This window comes from Crinia signifera, chromosome 2 (genome assembly GCF_055691185.1).
Source record: "Crinia signifera chromosome 2, ASM5569118v1, whole genome shotgun sequence".
In the NCBI taxonomy this organism is placed as follows: domain Eukaryota; kingdom Metazoa; phylum Chordata; class Amphibia; order Anura; family Myobatrachidae; genus Crinia; species Crinia signifera.
Genome location: NC_139218.1, coordinates 369,774,643 through 369,798,586, shown reverse-complemented (window position 1 = coordinate 369,798,586; position 23,944 = coordinate 369,774,643). Strand labels below are relative to the sequence as shown.

The 23,944-nt window shown below is 44.7% G+C and overlaps 1 protein-coding gene across 1 annotated transcript in view; it reads right to left on the bottom strand.

Moving 5' to 3' along the window:
• Positions 1–23,944, bottom strand: part of CWF19L2 (CWF19 like cell cycle control factor 2) — a 119,885-nt gene that overhangs the window by 30,772 nt on the left and 65,169 nt on the right. Inside the window, exons 11-13 of the mRNA XM_083170032.1 lie at positions 19,960–20,085; positions 18,095–18,232; positions 1,188–1,400 (exon numbers count right to left, since the gene is read on the bottom strand). Coding sequence (XP_083026158.1) covers positions 1,188–1,400; positions 18,095–18,232; positions 19,960–20,085 — 477 coding nt within the window. The remainder of the gene's footprint in view (positions 1–1,187; positions 1,401–18,094; positions 18,233–19,959; positions 20,086–23,944) is intronic.

Sequence of the window (23,944 nt, the reverse complement as noted above, 5' to 3'; positions counted from 1 at the left end):
CATCCAGTCCCCCGCCACCCTGACAGCGCGCTCATCTACTCTGCTGAGAGCGGCTGTTACAGCATCCCATCCTGTCGTCGTCCCCCCCCACCCTCTCTCTCAGCAGCGGAGTGGACTTAGGATGCAGAGTTTGAAACGGTAACCTGCTCTCATGCAGGGTGCGTGGTGCGCAGCGGCAGCAAACTGTATAAAACCTACAGTGATTGGCTGCCGGCGGCCACTGTTTAGTGATTGGGTCCCGGCGGCCACTGTTCAGTGATTAGGTCCCGGCGGCCGCTGCAGTCACAGTGATTGGCTCGCAGCGGCGGCTGACAGGATTAGTACAGCGCGTCCTCGGGGACCCCTTTAGTTTTAAAAACTGAGTCCCCGGGGGCCGTTTTAGGGTAAAATACGCGCTATAGCGCGTTTTTGCGAATCCTGACTTTTATTTCCATCTGAGATCGGCGAAAAGGGGGCGTGCACTGACGTTCTGGGATCGTTCCGGTATACAGCAAGTTGGTCGACAAGATTTAGGTTGACACCTTTAGGTCAACATGGGTCAATAGGTCGACACAAGCATGCGGTCGACAGTCTAAAGGTCAAAATGGGTTTTTCACAGTTTTTTTTATCCGAATGTCAACACAGTCGACATGGACAAAGTTTCCAGTGCACCGCATCCCCTCGCTGTGCTCGGCACACTATTCTGTTCTCCCACCACGCCTTAGTGGATGCTAGGGCATGAAATACTGCCTGTCAGCACATGTCGGGTCAAAAAAAGAAGGGGAAAACCCATGACGAGCCTTTGACCTAGACCCTGTCAACCTAATGCTTGTGTCGACCTAATGACCTGCCGACCTAAACCCATGTCGGCCCAACGCTTTTCGACCAACTTTCTGTAGACCCAATGACCGTATCCCACCTTGACATCATGTTACGTTAGCCACCCACCCTTAGCAGGGAATGCCACGCCTGCATTTGAAGGGGGACGGCCATAAAACCACCCCCTGATGCCACCCCTCCCCTCCCCATGTGAACGCCTTGGTGCGTGTGACACTCGCCGAAGGCAATGGCACAGGGGGTACGCTAATTAGTTCTAATTGGATATTTTGATCCTCCAGCCTCAGCCGGAAAATATTTCCAGTATTTTCGTACATTTAAATGGACATTGGGGTTTGAGTAGCAGTCGTCATGCCATACAGTCTTCTTACCTTCACACCAATAGCAATGATAAGATGCTTTGGGAGCTCTGCGTTATCGAAGCAGTACGGGCATTTGTCCATCCTGGCGGCCAGCCTCCGATGCTCAGATATGGCTTGCTGTCTCTCCCTCTCCGCTTCCTCATTTGCACTCTCTTTCTTTGATGCTTTTGAGACAAACATATCATCCAGGGTGTAGTAGTCTTTGTCGGTCTTCTCTGTGAGCTAGGAGAAAGACAGACACAGACCGTTTACAACTACAATGCTTCCAACCAGAAAACACGCAAGTGAAGGAAAAAAAACAAAAAACACTGACAATGATCAACACTGCACAAGCCATACACATACAGGCATGTCAGCACTTTCTACATGGACAGAACTTTGACATTCAATATGTCAACATCCACATGGTTGGCAGGCAGTTAGAGGTAGACTCGAAAAACATGCAAAAAAGCTTTGTCAACTTGTCGAGATGGCCAATGTCGACATTACATCATTGACAATACTCTGCATGTACAAAATTCACTTTCTATCATTTTGTTTTGAGGGCATTCAAAGTGTTTAAACAAGATGGGACGCCTAAATCATTTGCCGCATATAAAAAAATGTAATAAGAAATGTAAAAATACAACCAAGATGGCTAAATTAGAGACTGAATGTAAAAAAGCAGCATATAGCAAATCAAATCCCAAAAAGTTTGAGTTATATAAATGGGAAATGGTCAGGGAAGGAAAATATTGGCCCCCTAAAAATAAGCAGGGTACCCTGGTGATAGAAGGAAAAGAGAAAGCGTAATTATTCAATTAATTTTTTGCTTCTGTATTTATATGCGAAGAATCTTCAGAAGATCTCCCAAAGATTAAATGCTTGGCTCTTGATTGCTCCCAAACTGTATGTTTGAGTGAGGAAATAGTCAAAAATAGATTAAAGAACCTAAATAGTAACAAATCTCCTGGCCCGGACGAAAAACACCCTAGGATACTAAAAGAATTGAGTTCTGTCATAGCACTACCATCTGATATTCGAGAAATCAATAAACTCGGGGACAGTACCAAGGGACTAGCGTATAGCTAACGTAGTACCAATATGGAAGAAAGGTAGCAAAACTAACCCTGAAAATTATAGACTGGTCAGCCTAACATCCATTGTGGGAAAAATATTAGAAGGAATAGTAAGAGATAGTATCCAACATTTCTTAGAACAGGAGAAAATTATAATAAATAAGATAGGTTCAGCATGGGTTCATCAAAAATAGATCAGATCAGACTAATTTAATTAGCTTCTATGAGGAAATGCGTAGGGGGCTGGACTTAGGGAAATCTGTTAATGTAATACTGCTTGATTTCGCTAAAGCTTTTGACACTGTGCCTCATAAAAGGTTATTAATGACATTAGGTAATTTAGGGTTAGGAGATAAAATTTGTGTTGGATTAAAAACTGTTTGCACAATCAGGGACATAAAAAATGGTGGTAAATGGCATACATTCCAGCTGGGGTAAGGTCCAAAGTGAAGTCCCGCAAGGTTCAATATTGGGACCCACCTCGTTTAAATATATTCATTAATGATATTGGAAGTAACAGTGAGTAAAATTGAAATATTTGCAGACGACACAAAATTGAGTAAGGAAATTAACTCAGGTGAGGATGTGGAAACACTACAAATTGACTTAAATAAACTGGAAAGCTGGGTGGAAAGGTGGAAAATGCAGTTTAACGTTTAAAATTGTGAAGTAATTCATTATGGGAACAAAAAATTTACAAGCTACTTATAGGCTAAATGGAGGGGATGCGGTCAATTTGCCGGCGGTCGGGATCCCGGCGTTCAGAATCCCGACACTGGAATCCCGACCGTCCGAAATCCCGAAACTTTCTCCCTCCGTGGGTGTCCACGACACCCATAGAGGGAGAATAAAATAGCGTGCCGAGCGTAGCGAGGCACCGGGCCCGCTGCGTGGCGAGCGCAGCGAGCCCGCAAGGGGGGGGGGGCGATCCACGTCCCCCCCCCATGTCGGGATTTCGGCGGTCGGGATTCCAGTGTCGGGATTCCGACCGCCGGGATCCCGACCGCCGGGATTACGTATCGGATCCAAATGGAGTTATTATAGGGAATTCTGCTGTAGAGAAGGACTTGGGGGTCATCATAGGTGAAAAATTGGGTAATAGTGCACACTGCTCAAGTGCAGCAGAAAAAGCAAACCGGACACTGGCATGCATTAAAAGGGGAATGGAGTCAAGGCATGCCAATGTGATAGTGCCTCTTGACAAGGCATTGGTGAGACCACACTTGGAATATTGTGTTCAGTTCTGGGCACCACACCTTAAAAAGGACAAAAATGAATTGGAACCAGTACAGAGAAGGGCAACTAAGCTAGTAAAAGGTCTCGAATCACTGGTCTCGAATCACTAGAATACAAAGATAGGTTAACCAAGCTGAATATATTTTCACTGGAGAAATGGAGGTTGAGAGGCGATATGATTAGTATGTTGTTCACGAACAGGCCTATACTTAGGACAAGCGGGAATGCACTGATGCTTGATGAAAATAATTTCCGTACTGAATTAAGAAGGGGATTCTTCACCATTAGAGCAGTAAAATTCTGGAACTCATTGCCAGTGGGTGTGATTACAGCAACTACTGTTAATGAATTTAAATCAAAACTGGATGCATTTTTGGCCACTGAGGGAATCCTACAGATATGACTTACTCAAGTCAGTAGTTACAAGTTTAATAGGTTGAACTTGATGGACTAACGTCTTTTTCCAGCCTTAATTACTATGGGTCTTATTCTAGTTCACTCTTAGAGGCAAATTCCTTCTCAGCTGGACAAAACCATGTGTACTGCAGGGGGGCAGATGCAACAGGTGCAGATAGAATTAGTTTTGGGTGAGTTATTTTGTTTCTGTGCAGGGAAAATACTGAGTGATTTATTTTTAGACTGCAATATAGATCTCACTTTGAAGAAAAACCCCACCCAAATCTAACTCTCTCTGCACATATTATATCTGCCCCACCTGCAGTGCACATGGTTTTGTCCATCTTAAGCTGCCCATACACGGAGACGTTCGCCGGCATCCGTTCTGTACTATGCGATGCGCGCTCCCGCACATCACATAGTACGGTACAAAAAGTATGTGCTGCACATACTTTTTGTACTAGGTACACATCGTATCGGATCGCAGTGCATGCACACTGCATGCACTAGGGATGCGATCCGATCCGATGTGTGCTGTTTAAGTCCCAAACGGATCCGTTAAACGGACCGTGTATGGGCAGCTTAAGAAGGAATTTGTCACAAAGAGTGAACCAAAATAACCCCCTATGTTACTATGTTACATCTGTAACTGTATCACCGGTCAATTGAAACATTTAGATGAGTATTTTGGCAAAATCAAGAGATTTAATCAAATCAATTTAATCATTAGAATGGGCTGCATTAAGTGTCATCCATTGAGCGGTGAAACCAATGTGCCGGCTCCTCCTCAGTAACAGGAGTCGAGTGCTGCTCTACCATTACGTGCAGCACCCTGCTCCTGTCAGTGTGTAGGAGCCAGAACAGCGACCCAGATTTGGGCCGTGAAGCCACACCACCTTGCCTAGAAAGCAACACACATCACCTGTGAAGTTGCACCAGGTGTCACTGGCATTAGTGACGCAACTGTATAAATTTTTTTAAAAGATATAAAATGATGATTATAATTAATTTCACAAATTAAAAACATACAGTAAACAAACCTGTACACAGATTTTACTAAAACTATGGGTTTAAATCTCTCACTTGGCAGCGGATGGTGTGCGACTTTGATGTCAGCATGGAAGTTTACTCAGAATTTGTTTGCGGTCATTTTGTTCAATGTCATGAGAGTTTTCTTCAGAAAGTACATGGCTCCATTCCAGGACTGAGAGCCAGAAGCGATGCTGTCCATAAGGCTTACTGTTATTAGCATCTTTAAGAATAAATCATTCACCTGCTAGCTTCCACCCTACACATGAGACATTTCTCAGAATTTTACCTAGTGAAAAAAAAAAAACAGAACACTACACCCCCCCCCCCAATAAAAATCACACATTTACAAGAAATACGCAGCAAGAAGGATGTTTTGGAAGCAGTATTCAGCAAAGTTCTCATACATCTAGTCTCACAACTGACGTGAGAGAGTTTTGCCAAGGGGATATGGTTCACTAGGTCTCCAGTAACTAGGTCAACAAGAATTAGGTTGACACTACTAGGTCCACATGGGTTAGGGCAACAGGTCATTAGGTCGACATGGGAAGGTCGACAGTCAAAAGGTCGACATAGGTGTTTTTTGCCGAGCGTAGAGAGGCACCGAGCCCGAAGCATGGCGAGCGCAGCAAGCCATGCGAGGGGTCGGGTGCTATGTTTTAGTGTCCATGTCGACTGTGTCAAAATTCGGGATAAAAAAGGTGAAAAAAAAACATGTCAACCTTTTGCCTGTCAACCATCCCCACTTGGGTCTAATGCTTGGGTTAACCTAATGACCTGTCGACCTTCAGTCATGTCGAACTTCATGCATTCAATGTGAGGGCCACGGCAGTCGAGCTTGCTAGACCGCCGTGACCCAGTCCCGTTCTCGGTCAGCTCGACCGAGAACATGCAGGCGGGATTCAATGTCCCGCCTGTCGGGGTGCGAGAAGGGGGCGTGGCCACGAGTTGCGGCCGGGAAGAGGCGAGCTGCAGCCGGCAGCTCGTCACTTCCCGGCTGTTCTCGGCAGAACGAGCCCGACAGCTTGTGATGTCGGGCTCGTTCTGCCGGCTGCCGGACGGGGTCCAGACAGTCGGGATCCCGACAGTCATTAACCCGACGTCGGGATCCCGACTGTTAAAACACTGACGGCCAGGTTCCCGACGGCCGACGGCTATTTTCCCTCGTGGGGGTCCACAACCCCCATAGAGGGAGAATAGAATAGGTGGCGAGCGCAGCGAGCCCGCAAGGGGCTTTGATGCGCTGGCCACGCTGTCTGAGACCAGGCAGTCGGGATCCCGACGTCGGGATAATGACTGTCGGGATCCCGACTGTCGGTGAATCATACCACACCCCGTTCTGCCGAGATACCCTGCTAAATGCTGTCGGGGAAGACAGCATTGAATAGGGCCCGGCGGGCATCTTCCCGACGGAAGATGCCCGCCGTTGATTGAATATCCCCCCTAAGTGGTGTCTGCCTAATTACTGTCTAAGTCCATTCCACGCCAAGTCATGTAACGTCTTTTTTGCATGCGTCCTGCAATGAAATCGTGCTACTTTTTTTTAAAATCTCTGGCAGTACGCAACTTTAATGACAGGTAGCCGGCATTTGTGGTTGGTAAACGGCTGTTTTCTGTGAGTGTCAGGGAAAACACAGAAGTGCCCAAGGGTTTTGTAGGGGAAGTCGTGCAACGGCGGCTATGGTCCCCATCAGCCTGTCCCTATCACAGGCACCAAGTAAGTCCTGGGCTACGAGCAGACTGCACACAGTAAAATAATCATTCAAGCCGTGCTCTAAGCAAATTTGCACAGGCCGGGATATCCCTCTGGCAGGAAGGTGTATACCTAATCGCTGGGCTCGGACACAAGAGTGTATCGATTGTAGTCACAGTGCCTCAGCACCCTACTATATTCTCCCTCCATACCCTAGTGGATGGCAGGGTATGAAATACTGTCTGCAAAAAAAAAAAAAACGTGAAAACTTCCCATTGTTGACCTAATGATTGTGTCAGGATTGTGTCGACCTGAGCCTTGTTGAGCTTCAGTGGTTGACTTATGGCCGTATCCAGTGAAGAGCAGACGCTCTTCAGCAACAATCTATTTATTCCTCAGTTCCAGCGTGCTCATCTCCTCACAGAACAATTGCAGCTAAAGCTGTCCTACTCTATTAGTCAATAAATTGTCTGCCTGTACTTCTGTGTAAGACAACAGAACATAGGTCTATGAACATGTACAACAATGAATACAATTTCCCCAAAGCACGTCTTCATGTACCACATGATCGCCCAACGTATGTGCATCTTTCATCTCCCTTTATTAGAACCCCATATTCCGCCTTCCAGAACTTTTTCCAGCTGATCCCATTCCGTTCCTTTCCCATCCTTGTACAGGGTTGGGATCATTTGGTCTATTGCATTATGGTCGAAAGTCATTAGGTCGAATCCATTAGGTCGACATGCTAAAAGGTCGACATGACTCTAGGTCGACATGGGAAAAGGTCGACATGATTCTAGGTCGAAAGGTCATTAGTTCGACAGGTCATTAGTTCGACAAGGTCATTAGTTCGACATTGTCTATGTCGACATTCACAAGGTCGACATGGGGTTTTTCACTGTTTTTTTACCTGAATGTCAACACAGTCGACATGGACACAGTTTAAAGTGCACTGCATCCCCTCGCGTCGGGCACGGTGCCTCGCTACGCTCGGCACACTATTTTATTCTCCCACCACGCCCTAGTGGATGGTAGGGCATGAAATACCGCCTGTCGGCACATGTTGGCTCAAAAAACAGTGAAAAACTCCATGTCGACCTTGTGAATGTCGACATAGACAATGTCGAACTAATGACCTTGTCGAACTAATGACCTGTCGAACTAATGACCTTTCGAACTAGAATCATGTCGACCTTTTCCCATGTCGACCTAGAGTCATGTCGATTTTTTAGCATGTCGACCTAATGACTGTCGACCATAATGCAGTAGACCAAATGACCGCATCCCCTTGTACAGCAGGACTTTTCTTTATCCAACAAAACCTCAAGGGTTCCCTGAAATCACATCTCTTCTGACAAGCTCATTACATTTCCGAGCACTTAATTAGGTTTTCAAACCTTTCAATAACGGCTCTGACCAATCAGCACCCTCTACAATACTCAATATCACATCTACAAGGAATGGTGTATTTTATGCGTGTGTGTGTGTGTTATGTTTGTACTATGTAAAGCAATGCCTTTATGCGTTTATAATATTTACAATAGTAATAGACGGGTGGTACCATAGTGGCTTCCTTATCCTTTTATTTATTTTAAGCCAATTAGCTTGTGATACGGTAGGTCGGCATTTTGTAGTCTGGAGCACAAAACTTACTTCAGAATTATGTACCGTTATTCCTTAATGAGCATGACTAGCTGTGGCTAGGGTTCTCATGGTGTGCTGACCAGGCATTGGTCCTCAAGTTTGGAGAGGGCTAGCATGCCAAAACGGTCATCTTTTTGGGGAAGGAGGAGGAGGAGCCGGGATGAGTGATGTAGTGCACATAGCAGGAGAGGGATGACAATGTGTCGCTCACAATATTCCTCTACATCTGTATAATATGCAAGTCAAATGTGTCATTTATTGTTTAACCGCTTTGTTTCTTACAGCGTAAGGTAAACTCTGCAAGTATGTCTGTATTACAAACCCATAAACGCCTTACATTTATTTACTTATTGGCAGTTACTTATAAATTATCATCATATTCATTTATATTCTCCTAAAGTCATCCTAGTCTTATTTTAGGCTAAGGAGTAAGAAGCTGACCAGTATTTGTGGGCTACATTCAAAAGCAGCCAGTATTTACCCTACACAGAAAAAAAAAAAATGTATGTATGTATTTGCACATCTTTTGTCTAGAAGCAATTACAGGTACTTGGCCTTTCCTATGCCCTGTACCCGCTATACGATATGCGGCACCGCCGATAACGTGCGGCAAAACTATACCAACAAAGTTGGTATACTGTTAGAATCAAGTACACAGAATGAACCATAGATTTAACATTCCGGAATATCACTGCAGAGCTGCAGCGTCATTTTAAGAATGTGACCTCCCCTCGTCTCCTAACGTTCTGCAGATAAAATCATTGATGCTGTTCCAGTCATTTCAGTTGCCTTATTAAATAGCGGATGAAAAATAAATATTTAAAATGACATTATCATTTGATGGCAAAGAAGAGAAAAACTATTAACATCCAGTAACGTACAACATGTTATTCTGGTTAACTTTGTCCCACCTGTTCTCATCATCAATTAATAATAAATTCAATTTAAATATCAGCTTTTACAATTAAATATTTGTAACCTTTATGTTTAATTTGAAGGCTGAACAACGCATTTAACCCCACGGCCTTTAAAATCAGAAAAATAAGAAATCTGAAAGCGGTTACAAACCAATTTATGCTTTTGGTCAAGTCAACGAGTATTGAGCCCTTAAGCCCTAAAGTCAATGAACGGAACTTCAGGGCATGACAGTGAAATCCCCACATCTGAAAACAAAACAAGCCCATGAGCCAGTTCTCCTTCTCCTGGAGACATGTCTGACAGTCCTGGCATTTCCAGGTAAGTGGCCAACTGAACCTGAAACGCGCAGGTTCCTCCCTGGAGAGGAAGTCATCTGACCATGACCTACACAGAGATCCCAGGCTAGTCTTCTTGCCGAACCTTTTGGGATTGACCCAATGCATTGTATGCAGCACATAATACTTACAAAGTTTAAAAGAAAAAAAAAATACTTCAAATGGTTTTTAAACATATACACAACAAATAAATTAAAAAACACAAAAAGTAATTAACACACTAGCGTTGATTAAATTAAAAGATTGATGTGGTCATAAAGAAGAAATAGGATCGGCATTACAGAAACCGTAAAAACATAGTAAAAAAAAAAAAAAAGTCTACAAAACGTCTACAATAAGTTAAAAGAAAAAGATACGTTTATGTTCGTTTATTGAACTGTTGTGGGCGGTAGGTCAGACGTTGTCATTAAAACTAAAAAGGATAGCTTAGTGTTCCCTCTAAGCTTTTTTTGCAGGGTGCTGCACACTGCCCGTTTTTTTAAAACTGAAAACGCACCCTGCCCTCTTTGTGTGTGGCACTGTGCGCCCTTACGATGCCCCCCACTGCGCTGAAATGCCACTGTGATGTTTTGGTGTGTGCCATCATGTGTAATGGGTATTACGGTGTATGCAATCATGTGTAATGGCCATTATGGTGTATGATATTACAGTGTGTGCCATAATGTGTAATCGTCATTACAACATAATATGTAAGGGGCATAGCAGAGAGCGACAATGTTTAATGGGTGTAATCCTAGTGCAGTGTGCGATTTATATATATATATATATATATATATATATTTTTTTTTTTTTTTGCTTCTAATGTAAATTTCTAATATAAAATGTGCCCTCCCGATTGAAAAAAGTGCCCTGCTCGGTGGTCGGCGCCCTGCCTGGTGATCAGCACCCTGCCCTCATATATTAAAAACTAACATCTTCCCTCTTCGACAATTAAAAAAATAAAATTATCAGAATCATAGTGGGCGGTCTGTTTCCCCCAATGGATTAAGAATGTTGAATTTGTTTAAAAAAAAATCATGATCCTTACAGTTTTTGGTTGGAATCAGGCATTTTTAACATACAGTAGTTAATATCCCTGATCATCTTTTTATTGAAAATACAGGGGCGGGGTCCTGGGGTGCACACCGGTAATGAGAGGTGCGACCCTGCGGAGACCTGTCAGTAGTACTGCATACAAAGACAAGGTTGCAGGTGCACAATTCAAACTCCCAATTTATTAATAATAACCATTGCAATAAAATTTAGCATTTTGAGCGAGGTTCTTCGCATAGTGGTGGCCATAAGTAACGGCTTCCCAACCGCGTCCAGGTGACCTAATTTTACTAAAAATTCATGTAATTCACAATGGCACTGAATTTCAGAGCAAGAGGGTATGACTCTGAACAGATTACTGCCGTTAGAGAAGATGTGTCTAAAATCGATGGAAACCTCTTAAGAATAATTACCAAAGAAAGAAAGGAGAAGAAGCCAAAACGTACCTCTGAATTGGCGTTTATAACCAAATATGGTCCCCATCAAAAGAAATTGGAAACAATTCTAAAAAAGCACTGGCCACTTTTGAAGAAAGATCCAATCTTGGATAGTATCTTACCGGCACAACCGCAATTCATCTACCGCAGAGCAGATAATTTACAAACCAGACTAGTGACAAGTGCGTTACCGAATACCGATACATCTCGGATACGCACGAAAGGTTTTCATAGGTGTGGCACATGTGGCATGTGTAAAACAGTAAAGTCAAAGAAATCCAAAAGAGACACCTTTACCATCAAGGACAAAGACTATAAAATTTCACAATTTATTACTTGCCACACACCCAATGTTATTTATTTAATTGAATGCTCCTGCGGTTTATTTTATATTGGACGTACCAGTAGAGCGATGAAAACTCGGATGATGGAACATCTCCGCAATATCAAAAAAGGAGTACAAACTCATTCCTTGGCGGAGCATTTCAGCACCATACACAATTGCTCCAGTGCTCACATACGGGACTTTATGGCAATAGAAAATATTAAAACCACCTGGAAACACCGAGACTCTGAGACTATGTTGGCAAAAAGAGAGATGGAGTGGATTTTTAGATTAAAAACTTTAGTGCCACATGGTCTCAACAAGGACTTTGAGTTAAAGTGGTTTTTATAAATTTTTATAAATTTTTATGATTTTTATCCATTTGCCTTTTAACCCATTTGTTCCTTTACCATTTTTAATATTTTTTATCACTTTATGAACTTTGCATCTTTTATCATAATAATTCTTATCAAAACAATTCCTAACACAATATTTTTCTTCCATGAGGGTCTATCGGCATATTGAATATGGAAATTCGTGGTTCCCACATCAAAGATGGCCACCGATGTTTCCACCACTCCCTGACGCTGTGAAATCCGGAAGTCAGCAGAACAATAACATCTGAATGCGCGCCGGAACCAAGATGACCAGGATCATCTAGCCGGCGGGACAGGAAGTTATAGACGCACACTTCCGCCGTCCGCACTTCCGGAAATCGGAGGTCTGAAACCGGAAGTCCGCAACTTCCGCAAATGAAGGAGTGCACCACACAGAACCACCAATGAATGTGACCGTGTGTGTCTCCAATCCATAGGAGGTATACATTCATTTTGAGAGACACAATGAACCACCAATGGATATCTAGTTCCGGGGCTCGGTCCTAGATCACGCCCACCTTTTTTCCCGCACTTTTTCCACATAAATAGCAGCCTCCTACAGAACTACATTAGCCTTGACAAAGATTCCCAGAGAATCGAAACGCGTTGGCCCAGGACTGCTGCTACTATCCAGGACCCAGCCCAGTGCTAAGCCCGTGGAGCCTGCAGGGTGGATCTATTTTTAGGACACTCTGCCTTTGCCATCTGTGGCTCCACCACCGACACTGGGTGAGAGGGATTTTTTGTATCTTTTATCCTATTTGATGTTTTTGTGATTGATTGTTTTTATTCTAATAAACACCTTTGCGCCTAAAGGAACTTTTCAATTTCTTTCCACTATTTTTAACATACAGTAGTTAATATCCCTGATCATCTTTTTATTGAAAATACAGGGGCGGGGTCCTGGGGTGCACACCGGTAATGAGAGGTGCGACCCTGCGGAGACCTGTCAGTAGTACTGCATACAAAGACAAGGTTGCAGGTGCACAATTCAAACTCCCAATTTATTAATAATAACCATTGCAATAAAATTTAGCATTTTGAGCGAGGTTCTTCGCATAGTGGTGGCCATAAGTAACGGCTTCCCAACCGCGTCCAGGTGACCTAATTTTACTAAAAATTCATGTAATTCACAATGCCCTTAGGACACACAAAAAGACTGTGCCGATTATTTTGATAAGACAATTGTATACATGTGTGCGACGGAGTCACCAAATCTGTACAGCAAGGGCTACAATGTAGCAGCCACAGCTTTATTCCCCGATACAAGTTTTTTTGTTCTCTGTATACAGACTCAGTTACATCTGGCCCACCTGCAGGGCAGCATGGTTTTGGTCATTTGAGAAAAAAAAGGTCTCCTTGTGCGTCCTACTCATATCTTATTGCGGCTAAGAGGATTTTTCAGTGCCCAACCCCCCAAAAAAAAAGCAGCATTGCAAGGGACCTTGCGGCTCTTGCCAGGCATCTCGCTCTGCATGGCGTATTGAGGCTAGATGTAGCTTGGTGCTTCTTTAGATGCCACCAGTCACACCATGGAAATTTGCCCCAGCAGTGTGTTAAGGGCAGATTTTCTGTGTCAGTATGGTCGGCAATGTGAGCAATTAACATTCTTTGTGCATGAAAACACGGCCGGGACACTTTATAACCATGCCCGTAAAACATCTGAACTGTCTCCGTCCAGCACATTTCCATTACATTCCCGATACCGTACATTTCAGTTACACCTGCGCCTCTCTGCGTACACACCGCAGGACACAAGTGCCTTTAGGGAGATCTTAAGGGATTTTTCTGAATGTGCAATGGTGTCAAGGAAAAGCTCAATACCATTAACATCGCCAATTAAGAATTGGGCCCAGATTCACCGCACAATGCTGAGCAAATTGGCGATGCTACAAATTAAACCATCAAAAAATATTACACCAGGAAGGAGGTTAATAAGGTTTTTCATAGAAGTCTTAAGGCCCATACACACTGGGCGGCTTTGCGCTGAAAGCCGCTCAAAACAGCAAGTTTGAGCGGCTTTCAGCTCAAAGCCGCCCAGTGTGTATGGCCCAGCGGTGAGCGCTGCTGCGCGCTCCCGCATCATTGCCGGGAAAGCCGCTCATCTGCTGGTATTACGCAAAGCCGTCCGCCCCCCGCTGTCTGCGCCGGGCAGGGGCAAAGCGGCTCAGTGTGTATGCACTGAGCGGCTTTCCCCCCAGCGATGAAAACGATCATCGCTGTCCATACACGCTGGGCAAATCGCCCCGTGTGTATGGACCTTTAGAGATGTATAAATATACTGCCACCGAGAGCCTACATCTAGCGCGTCAGCTTGGATAACACTGATTAGGACTGAGCCGCGGTTTGATTGCTCGCATATTGCTCTACACAGTATTATAAATGCGAATGTTCTACAGATTTCTTTTCCCGAAGGGGCAGATGATTAAATGATTAGGTGCAAACAATAGCTTGCTCTCTACCTACAGACGCTTACAGAATATTACAATAACTTCCTTAATTCTAACTTAATTGTCAGCTTAATGCATAACTCAGTTAAGCCTACTGTGAGCATTCCACATTAACACTAAACCTGAACAAAACTGGAGGCATATGCAGAGGCTTCAGGTTATAAACGACATTAAAAATCATTAACCTTTTAAATGTTGCCCAAAGTATATAATAAATAAGCTAGTAAATTGGAGCATTGATATAAAGGATCACAAGTTATAATGCAGCTACTGTTTCCCCTATGTCTACCCTCAGATCTAATCATTCTCCCCTCATTATTCCCCTCTCCTCCCATTCTTCCACCTTTTCTCCAATCTTCCCTTGTTTTTTCCATCTTAGCATGAGGAAATACCATCAATTAAGTGCATAAAGATTAAAGGGGGGGGGACGGGACGTTGGGGCTGTTTGGAAAGTCTTCAGAGTGGGATCTTTGTGGATAGGAGTGCCTGGCTAGGTATGCACGGAGGGGGCGGTGTGCAGGATGTTGCTCATATGGGTGCAGTGCCGCACTGTATCCTGACAGGCCAATGGGGAACCTCTCCGGCTCTGACTCGCCACAGGTTCTGTTCTCCCTCTATGGTGGTTGTGGGAGAATAGCCCATATCAGTCAGGATCTTCCCTGTCAGGCAGTCATCCGGCACCCATATACAATGTACTTTCCAATGTGTGTGTGTGTGTGTCCCTTATATACAATGTACCCTCTGATATTTGTCCTCTCCTATTCAATGTACCTAATGCATGTTGTCCTAATGACCTAATGAGTGAGCAACTCGCAGTGGCCATTCGCACATGCGCAGACCCTGACCATCTGGGCAGGTGCTGAATTTGGATCACTACATGTGATCCAGAATCGTCCCCCTATATCTCTTCACTTTTTCTGTCTCCAAGCTTTGATAAATACTCCCCCTTAATGAAAAAGCGGCGTAGAAATGTCAAAGATTTCTATCTATGTACTGTGCAATCCCTGCTGTGGCTATAGCGGTTCGATTCGATTAGATTTGGTCTGGTTGGCCCTTTCTGATGTTTTTTCTACTCCTTTTCGATGTAAAATTTGCATTCAAATCGGGATCGAATTAAATGCAGCAGTGAACACATTAGATTTGCACTACCTACTGATATATGCTATAAATACTATACAGGGGGTATCCAATCCCAGGACACGGCTGTTGGGCCGGCCTGACAGTCATGGCCTGGTCCTGTTCTCAACCCGCTCGACTGCATCTTGGCAGGCGGGATTCAATGTCCCGCCTGTCAAGTGTGCGAAAAGAGGGCATGGCCGCGAGAAACGGCCGTGGATCATCGAGATCCGGCCCGTGAGCTCGACAATCCAAGGCCGATCTCGGCAAAACGAGCCCGACTGTTTTTAAAGTCGGGCTTGTATTTTCCGAGATGCCTGTTTAATGCTGTTGGGAAAGACAGCATTGAATAGGTGCCCACCGCTATATTTGATGAATACCCCCATAGTCTTGCTTTCCAAGACTTTTTTCTATTCAATTTCCACTACAAGGGAGCACGCACTGGGATCGAATCTGCATCGAACCCTAATAAAAGCATTCGATTTCCATTTGATTTTGCTTCCGCATGGCCGGTTCCCACCGTGGTCATGGAGCTTGCCGGGGGTCCCCGATGCCTCCCCCACCACCGGTCCACCTCGCCGCCCCCCACCCTGGGCAGCGTCTCCCTGAAGCGGAGACGGGCAGAGAGACGCTGCCCAGCCGCAGTGATACTGGGACGCTCGTGCGCATGAGACGCACGCGCGTCCCAGTCTCTATCGCCGGCGCTCGCCAGTGAAAGCCATCTGACGAGTACCGGCCAAAGAGAAGACCGGCTCCTTCTGTATAGTGCACATCTCACCGTGTGTACCCACTATTACACACTACAGAACCTTTATGCGGGGATTACAGATATTACAGATCTTACTTTTCCTAAGAGATCGATCTGCATAATATTTAGCCGTAAGCCCTTTCCAGTATTACACTTCATGCGCAACATCTCCACTTTATGATTGCAAACTGTCAGCGATTACGGTCACAAATGTTTTATGCATGTGTCATATGGTATGTGACATGAGGTGGGCAAACAGCGGCTCCAATTATTTGGACAATCTGCCAATCTCCAGTCAGGTCACGAACGGAGCGTGCTGCCGAAGCAGAGATTTAATTTAGTAAGAACCATGCACAGACCTCATGACACGTTCCACTGGCCGCAGCGGAACGCATGACAACGTAGACATCTGTACTTAGTAATGATTTCACGCATTTGGCATCAGTCAGAAGAGATTAGCCAAACTGAGCTCTGACTGTAAGCAGTAACGGCAGCGCTGGCGGATGATGGGACGGCTCAGGCTTCACAATCAGTTATGATATCTTGCTACATCTCTGTATAATGTATGATATTAGGACACTGCGGCGGCGTTCTGGAAGTGACAAGCGTATTTGTGCTGGAGTCACCGATAGCTTCGCATAAGCAGGTGCAACGGAAACTTTTTAAAACCATTTCATACAGATCTAATTACATGGCAGCGGAACATCGATCAGTAGCGTTATGTAGCTCCAGAAATACTGAATGATTTACTGTAGACGAAGCAGATGAGCAAAAATATCCCCCCCCCCCCCCCCCCCCGTTATCCGGAGCATGCTACCTCTAAGGCCCTAAGCGTCTGCACCCGCACTGTGAGTGACATCGCAGGATCCCAGTAATAAATATTGGATTTACATAAATCTTTGACGCTGGGCCAAAGCACAAAGCCAGCTTGCTAAGTACCTCCAGGACACTTGAGAACTGCACAGTTGCTATTATATCGCTACAAACTCTAATAGGCCTAGTACGGTGGTTCTCAGGGGTAGATTTATTAAGCTCGGTGAAGTGATAAAGTGTCTGGTTTTTATCACCGGCCAATCAGTTCCTACCTGTCATTTTTCAAACCAGGCCTGTAACTTCACAAGTAGGAGCTGATTGGCCGGTGATAAAAAACAGACACTTTATCACTTCACTGAGCTTAATAAATCTGCCCCTCAGTCCTCAGGATCCCACACAGTTCACGTGTTCCAGATCACGCTGCAGGTGCACTCATTACTGACTGACACATTTTAAAATATCCACAGGTGGAGCTAATTATTTCACTTGTCATTCTGTGAGACCTGCAAAATATGCACTGTGTGGGGTCCTGAGGACCGACTTTGAGAACCTGTGGTCTAGTACTACAGTACTGTAGAGAAAGTGGACGATGGTAACATCTAGTCACTGTATAAAGTGAATGCATTCTGTAGAAATAGGAAAATACTCTTATAAGTGGTATATTCTAACATGATTCTGATCACGTGGAGATCGTAACAGGGAATTATAAAACTGGGCACGTTCTATTACAATGCATTGTGGGAGGTTCCCCTGGGTACAGACTGTGTGTATTTGTTGTGGGGTAAATTTACTAAGATTGGTGTTCTATTGAAGATGGGATGTTGTCCATAACAACCTATCAGATTTTATCTATTATCTTCTAGTAGGTACTAAATAAATAAGAAGTAGGCTCTGATTGGTTGTTATGAGCAACATACAATTTTCAATAGTATTCCCATCTTAGAAAATTTACCCCAATGTGTCCCAGCTTTCCCATCAAAGATCCCACTTCTGACACCTAAAAATGTAACTCACAACGCTTATTTTTCCCACAAAGGAACATTAATTAATCATAAGGCCAAACTAACGGGATGACTTTAAACCGATTACTCCTCTACTTCATATTACAGCCTCAGAAAACCTTAGGGCAAATGTGAGAGGACCACAACAAAATGTCTGGCTAATGAGATATAGGTCACCAGAACCTTCTTGAAGGGGCCAATCCAGTGCAAAGCTACAGAATTCCATACCAACCATTTCTGCTAATCTATGCAAGTCCCAGGCCTGACGCAGCGAGACAAGACAAAGCCTGAAGGATGCTGGATGTTACCTTGGACATCATTTTCATATACAGTTTATTTTGGTCTTCGGCTGTTCCCATCTTCTCCCTCTTGACAAGATCTTGAAGACTCTGGTTATCGTCATCATGGAAGTATCGGACCCTCTCCTTATCAATATGCGTCTCAGCCTGCAAGACAGAAGTACAACTTACAGTATATCACAGAATCATCGCTCAACTTACGGTCTTAGAACGATCATTTGTGAAGGCATTTATAAAAATGTCCAATGATACACAGAGTGTGCACCTTCCATCTCTGCTTTTGTCTAGCAAGAAAATCCGGCGGATGATGCTTGTGAGTTTCGGTGAAGATCATCAGCTACTTGCACCTGTGACTAAAGGTAAGCAGTGATCGCAAATACGCGCTATAGCGTGTATTTTACCCCAAAAATGCGGTCCCGGAACCCTATTTTACAAAATGAGTGGGTCCCTGGAACCCACTCTGCTAAGTAGAGAGTTTCTTTCTCTACTAAGAAACAGGAGAGCTAGTGGGCGGAGTGGGTTCATGAGGATGTAACAGCCTAGCCGGGGAGCAGGAGAGCACAGCAGCGGCCGGCGCAGGGAACCTAAAGCGGAGCAGCGGCCGGCACCGGGGACCTAAAGCGGAGCAGCGGAAGGCACCAGGGACCTAAAGTGCAGCAGCGGATGGTGCCAGGGACCTAGAGTGGAGCAGCGGATGGTGCCAGGGACCTAGAGTGGAGCAGCGGATGGTGCCAGGGACCTAGAGTGGAGCAGCGGATGGTGCCAGGGACCTAGAGCGGACCTGTGCTCTCATCACCCACCCTGTTAGTCAACTTCTCTTCTCCCCTGCTGTATATCTCCTCTTTCACTCTCCCCTGCCCCCTCTTTTTGTCATCCCTCGCTTAAGGCCCCCACACACTAGAACCATTTTTTGGCCTATCGTCCGATATTTTTTACCAATAATCGGCCGATTATTGCCGATTATCGGTAAAAATCCCAATCGGCTGGAAATCGGACAATAGGCCAAAAAATCGTTCTAGTATGTGGGGGCCTTTACTCTTCCTTCGTCTCACCTCTCGCTGACCCTAGTCTCTCTCTCTCCTCTCTCTCTTATCCCCACCTGTTTCCCCATGCTTCCTCTCTCTCTGACATTCTCTCCCTTGCTCTCTTTCACTCCTTTATTTATACTTGGTGCGGTCTCGCTTTCCCTCATACATTCTCTCTTTCTCTGACACGCCCTCTTCCCCTTTCTCTCCCCAACACTCACACTCACTTGATCCTTTCTTTCTCTCTCTCCCTGATGTTCTCTTATGGGCCCTACACACATAGCGATGTGTGCAGGGCTACCTAGCTATGCTAGGTCGGGCTGTGCTGCGCCGCTATCGCATAGCACCCAGAGCTGACAGCCCACACACAGAGCGAGCTGTCAGCTCTGTGTGCTAAGCGAGCAGACAGCGCCAGTGTTCTCCGGTGGGAGAACACTGCCGATGCCGAGATTGATGGACACTGTCCATCAATCTCGGCCAGCGATAAAGACGCGCGGGGACGCGCACGGCTGCCGATACAGCCCCCACACATACACCGATGTGAGGGCATTTGCTAAGCGACTTTGCCAAACTAAGCAAAATCGCTTAGAAAATGCCTTAATATTGGCATGTGTGTAGGCCGTATTACTCCTGCTCACTCACACCCCTCCCTCTTCATGCACCTTCCCCTTTCTCCGACACCATCTTTTTGGCTCCTCTCTTTCTCGCATTCCCTCTTTATCCATGAAGCCCTCTTGTTCTCCTCTCTCATTTTTTCACTGAGAGCGAACACTGGTACAGTAAGTACACACCTACTGTAAAGAATGTGCCAACCCAGCGACGCATTAATCCACAAAAATGGAAATTTACCATCTGTCTTTTTCTTCTTCCTCCCCTTGGTTCCACTGATTCGCCCATTGATTTCAGAGGCCAAGCGCGCCCAGATTGATCCGTCCTGGTTAGGAGAACCTCTTGTTCTTCTCTCGTGCTGGGTCCCTTTAAAAAAAAATAAAAAAATGTATATTTATAAATAAAAGAATTGTAAAGAGTTTTTATTAACAATCATACTATATTCTACAGCTCGAGTCTGAATCACGACTCGTCAGCAACCGTTCAAACAGAACTCCCAGAATGCTATGCTAACAGCCATTCGTGACATCATACAGTATTCCCCATTTGTGCTGCAGAAGGTGGCTCACATTTACATAAACTCATAATAAAACTTCCTCAGCAGTAAACCGCGCATAAGGTATTTAAGTCACAGAGCTGGCGTTTTTCCTTCTGAAGTGCGTATTAAATTATTCATATGTGCAGAAGGCATTTAACATTTATTGCTAATGAATCTTACTGTGTTTTTCTGCCCTTTAACAAAATGATTAGGCCTCTCCGCTTTGGGAGATTTTTCTTTGGTAAAATGAAAAAGTAGTAAAACCACAATGAACTAGAATGGGAACGCAGGAGGCCATCTGTGATGAAGCTATTATCTGATAAAGCACTAAGCAGGCTGTGATTTGTGAGTCACGTGCTATTAATGCATTTAGAAATGCGCTGCTTTCTACTGTGCCGAGATGCTGTCTTACAAGTGGTCAGCGCCATGTGGACGCTGAGATCAGAGAGAGCGAGAATCACAGGAGTGTTACAAATGCGACTACGGCAAGCTTACGAGTTTCTGTTTATAACTGGGGCTTTAGGACCTTTGATTTTCTGTGTGCTCAACAAAACATATGCGCTTACTGCCTACTGCTGTGTACACACGGTGCGATACAGTGTCATTTTCAATTCGGTTTGGACTACATAGTCCAAATCGAATCAAAAATGACACTGAATCGCACTGCGACATCAGGATCGAAAGCAGAGCCATGTTTAGTGTTCATTCTAGGATCTTTTTAGGGCAGGGTGCTGACCACCAGGCAGGGCACATTTTATATTAGAGATTTACATTAGAAGCAGAAAAACCCCAAAACATATATATATAAAAAAAAAATTGCACCCTGCGTTAGGATTACACCCATTAAACATGGTCATACTCTGTTATACCAATTACATATTCTGTCGTAATGACAATTATACATTATACCACACACTGTAATGCCTCTTACACGTTATACCACACACCATAACGCCCATTACACATGATGGCATACACCGTAATACCCATTACACATGATGGCACACACCAAAAGTTCTCAGCGGTATGTCAGTGCGGTGGGGGGGCAGTGTAATGCTAGGTACACACCAGGACGACTAGGGCACGATTCTGTCAATTTAGATCCGATTCCGACCGGTTGTATGCAGATTGTGTGTACTATCGTGTGTTTTTGCCATTTATTTGATCCGATTCCGATCCAATGCGCGTTCACGCTGCTCGTTTGGTCGCATCTTTGGTCCTACGTGCTGCAGGTAGGATCCGTCAATCCCAGGCCGACCGACCGTCAATCGTATGCAGATCGTGAGTGTTTTTTGCCGCCTCCGTCGTCCGTCCGTCGGTGCGTCCGTCGTTTGATCCAGCCTATTTGAGTGGCATTTCCTAAACACTCCCCCGGCGCCATGTTTTTCCACATAGCAAACAGCGCTGGCGCAGCAGTTGGACTCTCCTTCTTGTCTCATCTCCCAGAACAACAACCTGGTATGTTTGCACTCCCAATGCTCTTCTATGCATGCCCACTGTTGCCACCAATGTATATAGTGTGTATAAAGCACTGGTTTGGCAACCGTGCACCCGACCATGTCACTGTTTTTTTTGGGTGGGCCCCATGTGTGTGTGTATACATATAACCAGTGTCCACCATTGCAGTATTCCAAGCACTCCTCTCTGCTAGGCCCCATTCACCTGTGTGTGTGTGTGTGTGTGTTTGTGTATATATAGATATATATACATAAACCATTGTCCACCATTGCAGTATTCCATGCACTCCTCTCTGCTAGGCCCCATTCACCTGTGTGTGTGTGTGTGTTTGTGTATATATAGATATATATACATAAACCATTGTCCACCATTGCAGTATTCCATGCACTCCTCTCTGCTAGGCCCCATTCACCTGTGTGTGTGTGTTTGTGTATATATAGATATATATACATAAACCATTGTCCACCATTGCAGTATTCCATGCACTCCTCTCTGCTAGGCCCCATTCACCTGTGTGTGTGTGTGTGTTTGTGTATATATAGATATATATACATAAACCATTGTCCACCATTGCAGTATTCCATGCACTCCTCTCTGCTAGGCCCCATTCACCTGTGTGTGTGTGTGTTTGTGTATATATAGATATATATACATAAACCATTGTCCACCATTGCAGTATTCCATGCACTCCTCTCTGCTAGGCCCCATTCACCTGTGTGTGTGAATAGCAATCTGCACAATAAAATGTATAGTGGTTTTCATAAAAGTTTATTAACATTTTAAATACTTAAAACATAAGAACTAGGTAACTGGTGTAACTATAAAAATTTAAATATGAAACAAAACATGGGTATAACTATAACTATAAAAATTTAAATATGAAACAAAACATGGGTATAACTATAACAACTAAAATGGTTTTATCTTTTTACAGTCCCAATGTCCAACGCAAAGGAACAAGAGTTTTTGGAAGGGTTTATTGAAAAATATCGTACACACGAATGCCTGTGGAGAACAAAATCCAAGGAGTATTCAAACAAAATGAAAAGAAACCAAGCCTTGGAGGAGTTGGCACGCTACAGTCTTCCATTTCATCCAGAGGCCAATGTTGAATGGGTGAGGAAACGCATCCAGAATATGCGCACGGTGTTCTTAAAGGAACACAAGAAGATGGAGGCTGCAAAGAAGTCTGGTGCTGGAGTCGACGAGATGTATCAAACATCGCTCTGGTACTATGACCGGTTGGCATTCACCCTCAGCCAGGAGTCGATGAGGACAGGAGTAGTCCTTATGGTAGAACATGAAAACCAAGAAGTCACGGCGCAGGAGGAGGAGGAGAATTCGCAGTCTGCATCGGTGAGTCTATTTTTTTGGCTATCTAATTGATTCCTCCTGCCAATCCACAGCGCCCTCCCCATTAAAGTAGGCCATGTACTCTTCCCTCACCTGTTTGGCTCGTGCACTCCCTGTGTAGCGTTGTGTTGGGGTTTGCAAGGAGGATATCTGCACTACCTCCTCTGGCAGTTCTTGGTCTTCTTGGAGTGCTGTGCCTGTAGCCCTTTGCTGTGTGGCTTTTCTGCGGAGCAAATTGTGCAGGACACAGCACGCCGTGACAACCCAGTCAATTTTGTCCACCCTCAGGTTAATGGCAGTGTGGAAAATGCGAAACCGGCTTGCCAGGATGCCAAAAGCATTTTCCACAACACGCCGTGCCCTGGATAGCCTGTAGTTAAAGATCCTTTTGTCATGGTTCAACCCCCTTTGCGCATATGGCTTCATGACATGCTCGTGCAGGCCAAAAGCCTCGTCAGCCACAAAAACAAAGTTAAGCCCCTGTTTAGTTTCCTGGACAGACGGCAAGTGAAGGGTGTTCGCTATGAGCCTTTCGTAGAACTTTGTGTCCTTGAAAGTGCCACCATCCGATGCACGGCCATTCCTTCCTACATCCAGGAAGATAAACTCATAGTTCGCATTAACAACAGCCATTAGTACAATGCTAAAATAGCCCTTGTAATTAAAATAGTAGGAACCACTATTGATAGGCTGGGCTATGCGGACATGTTTGCCATCAATGGCTCCACCGCAATTTGGGAAGTTCCATCGCTGTTCAAACTCCTCTGCGATGACTTTCCATTCATTCACGCTGGTAGGGAACTGAAATTAGAAGTAAATAGAATTGATTAGTAAACATGTTCAATTTTTTTACAGCTTGGTGACTACCCACCTGCA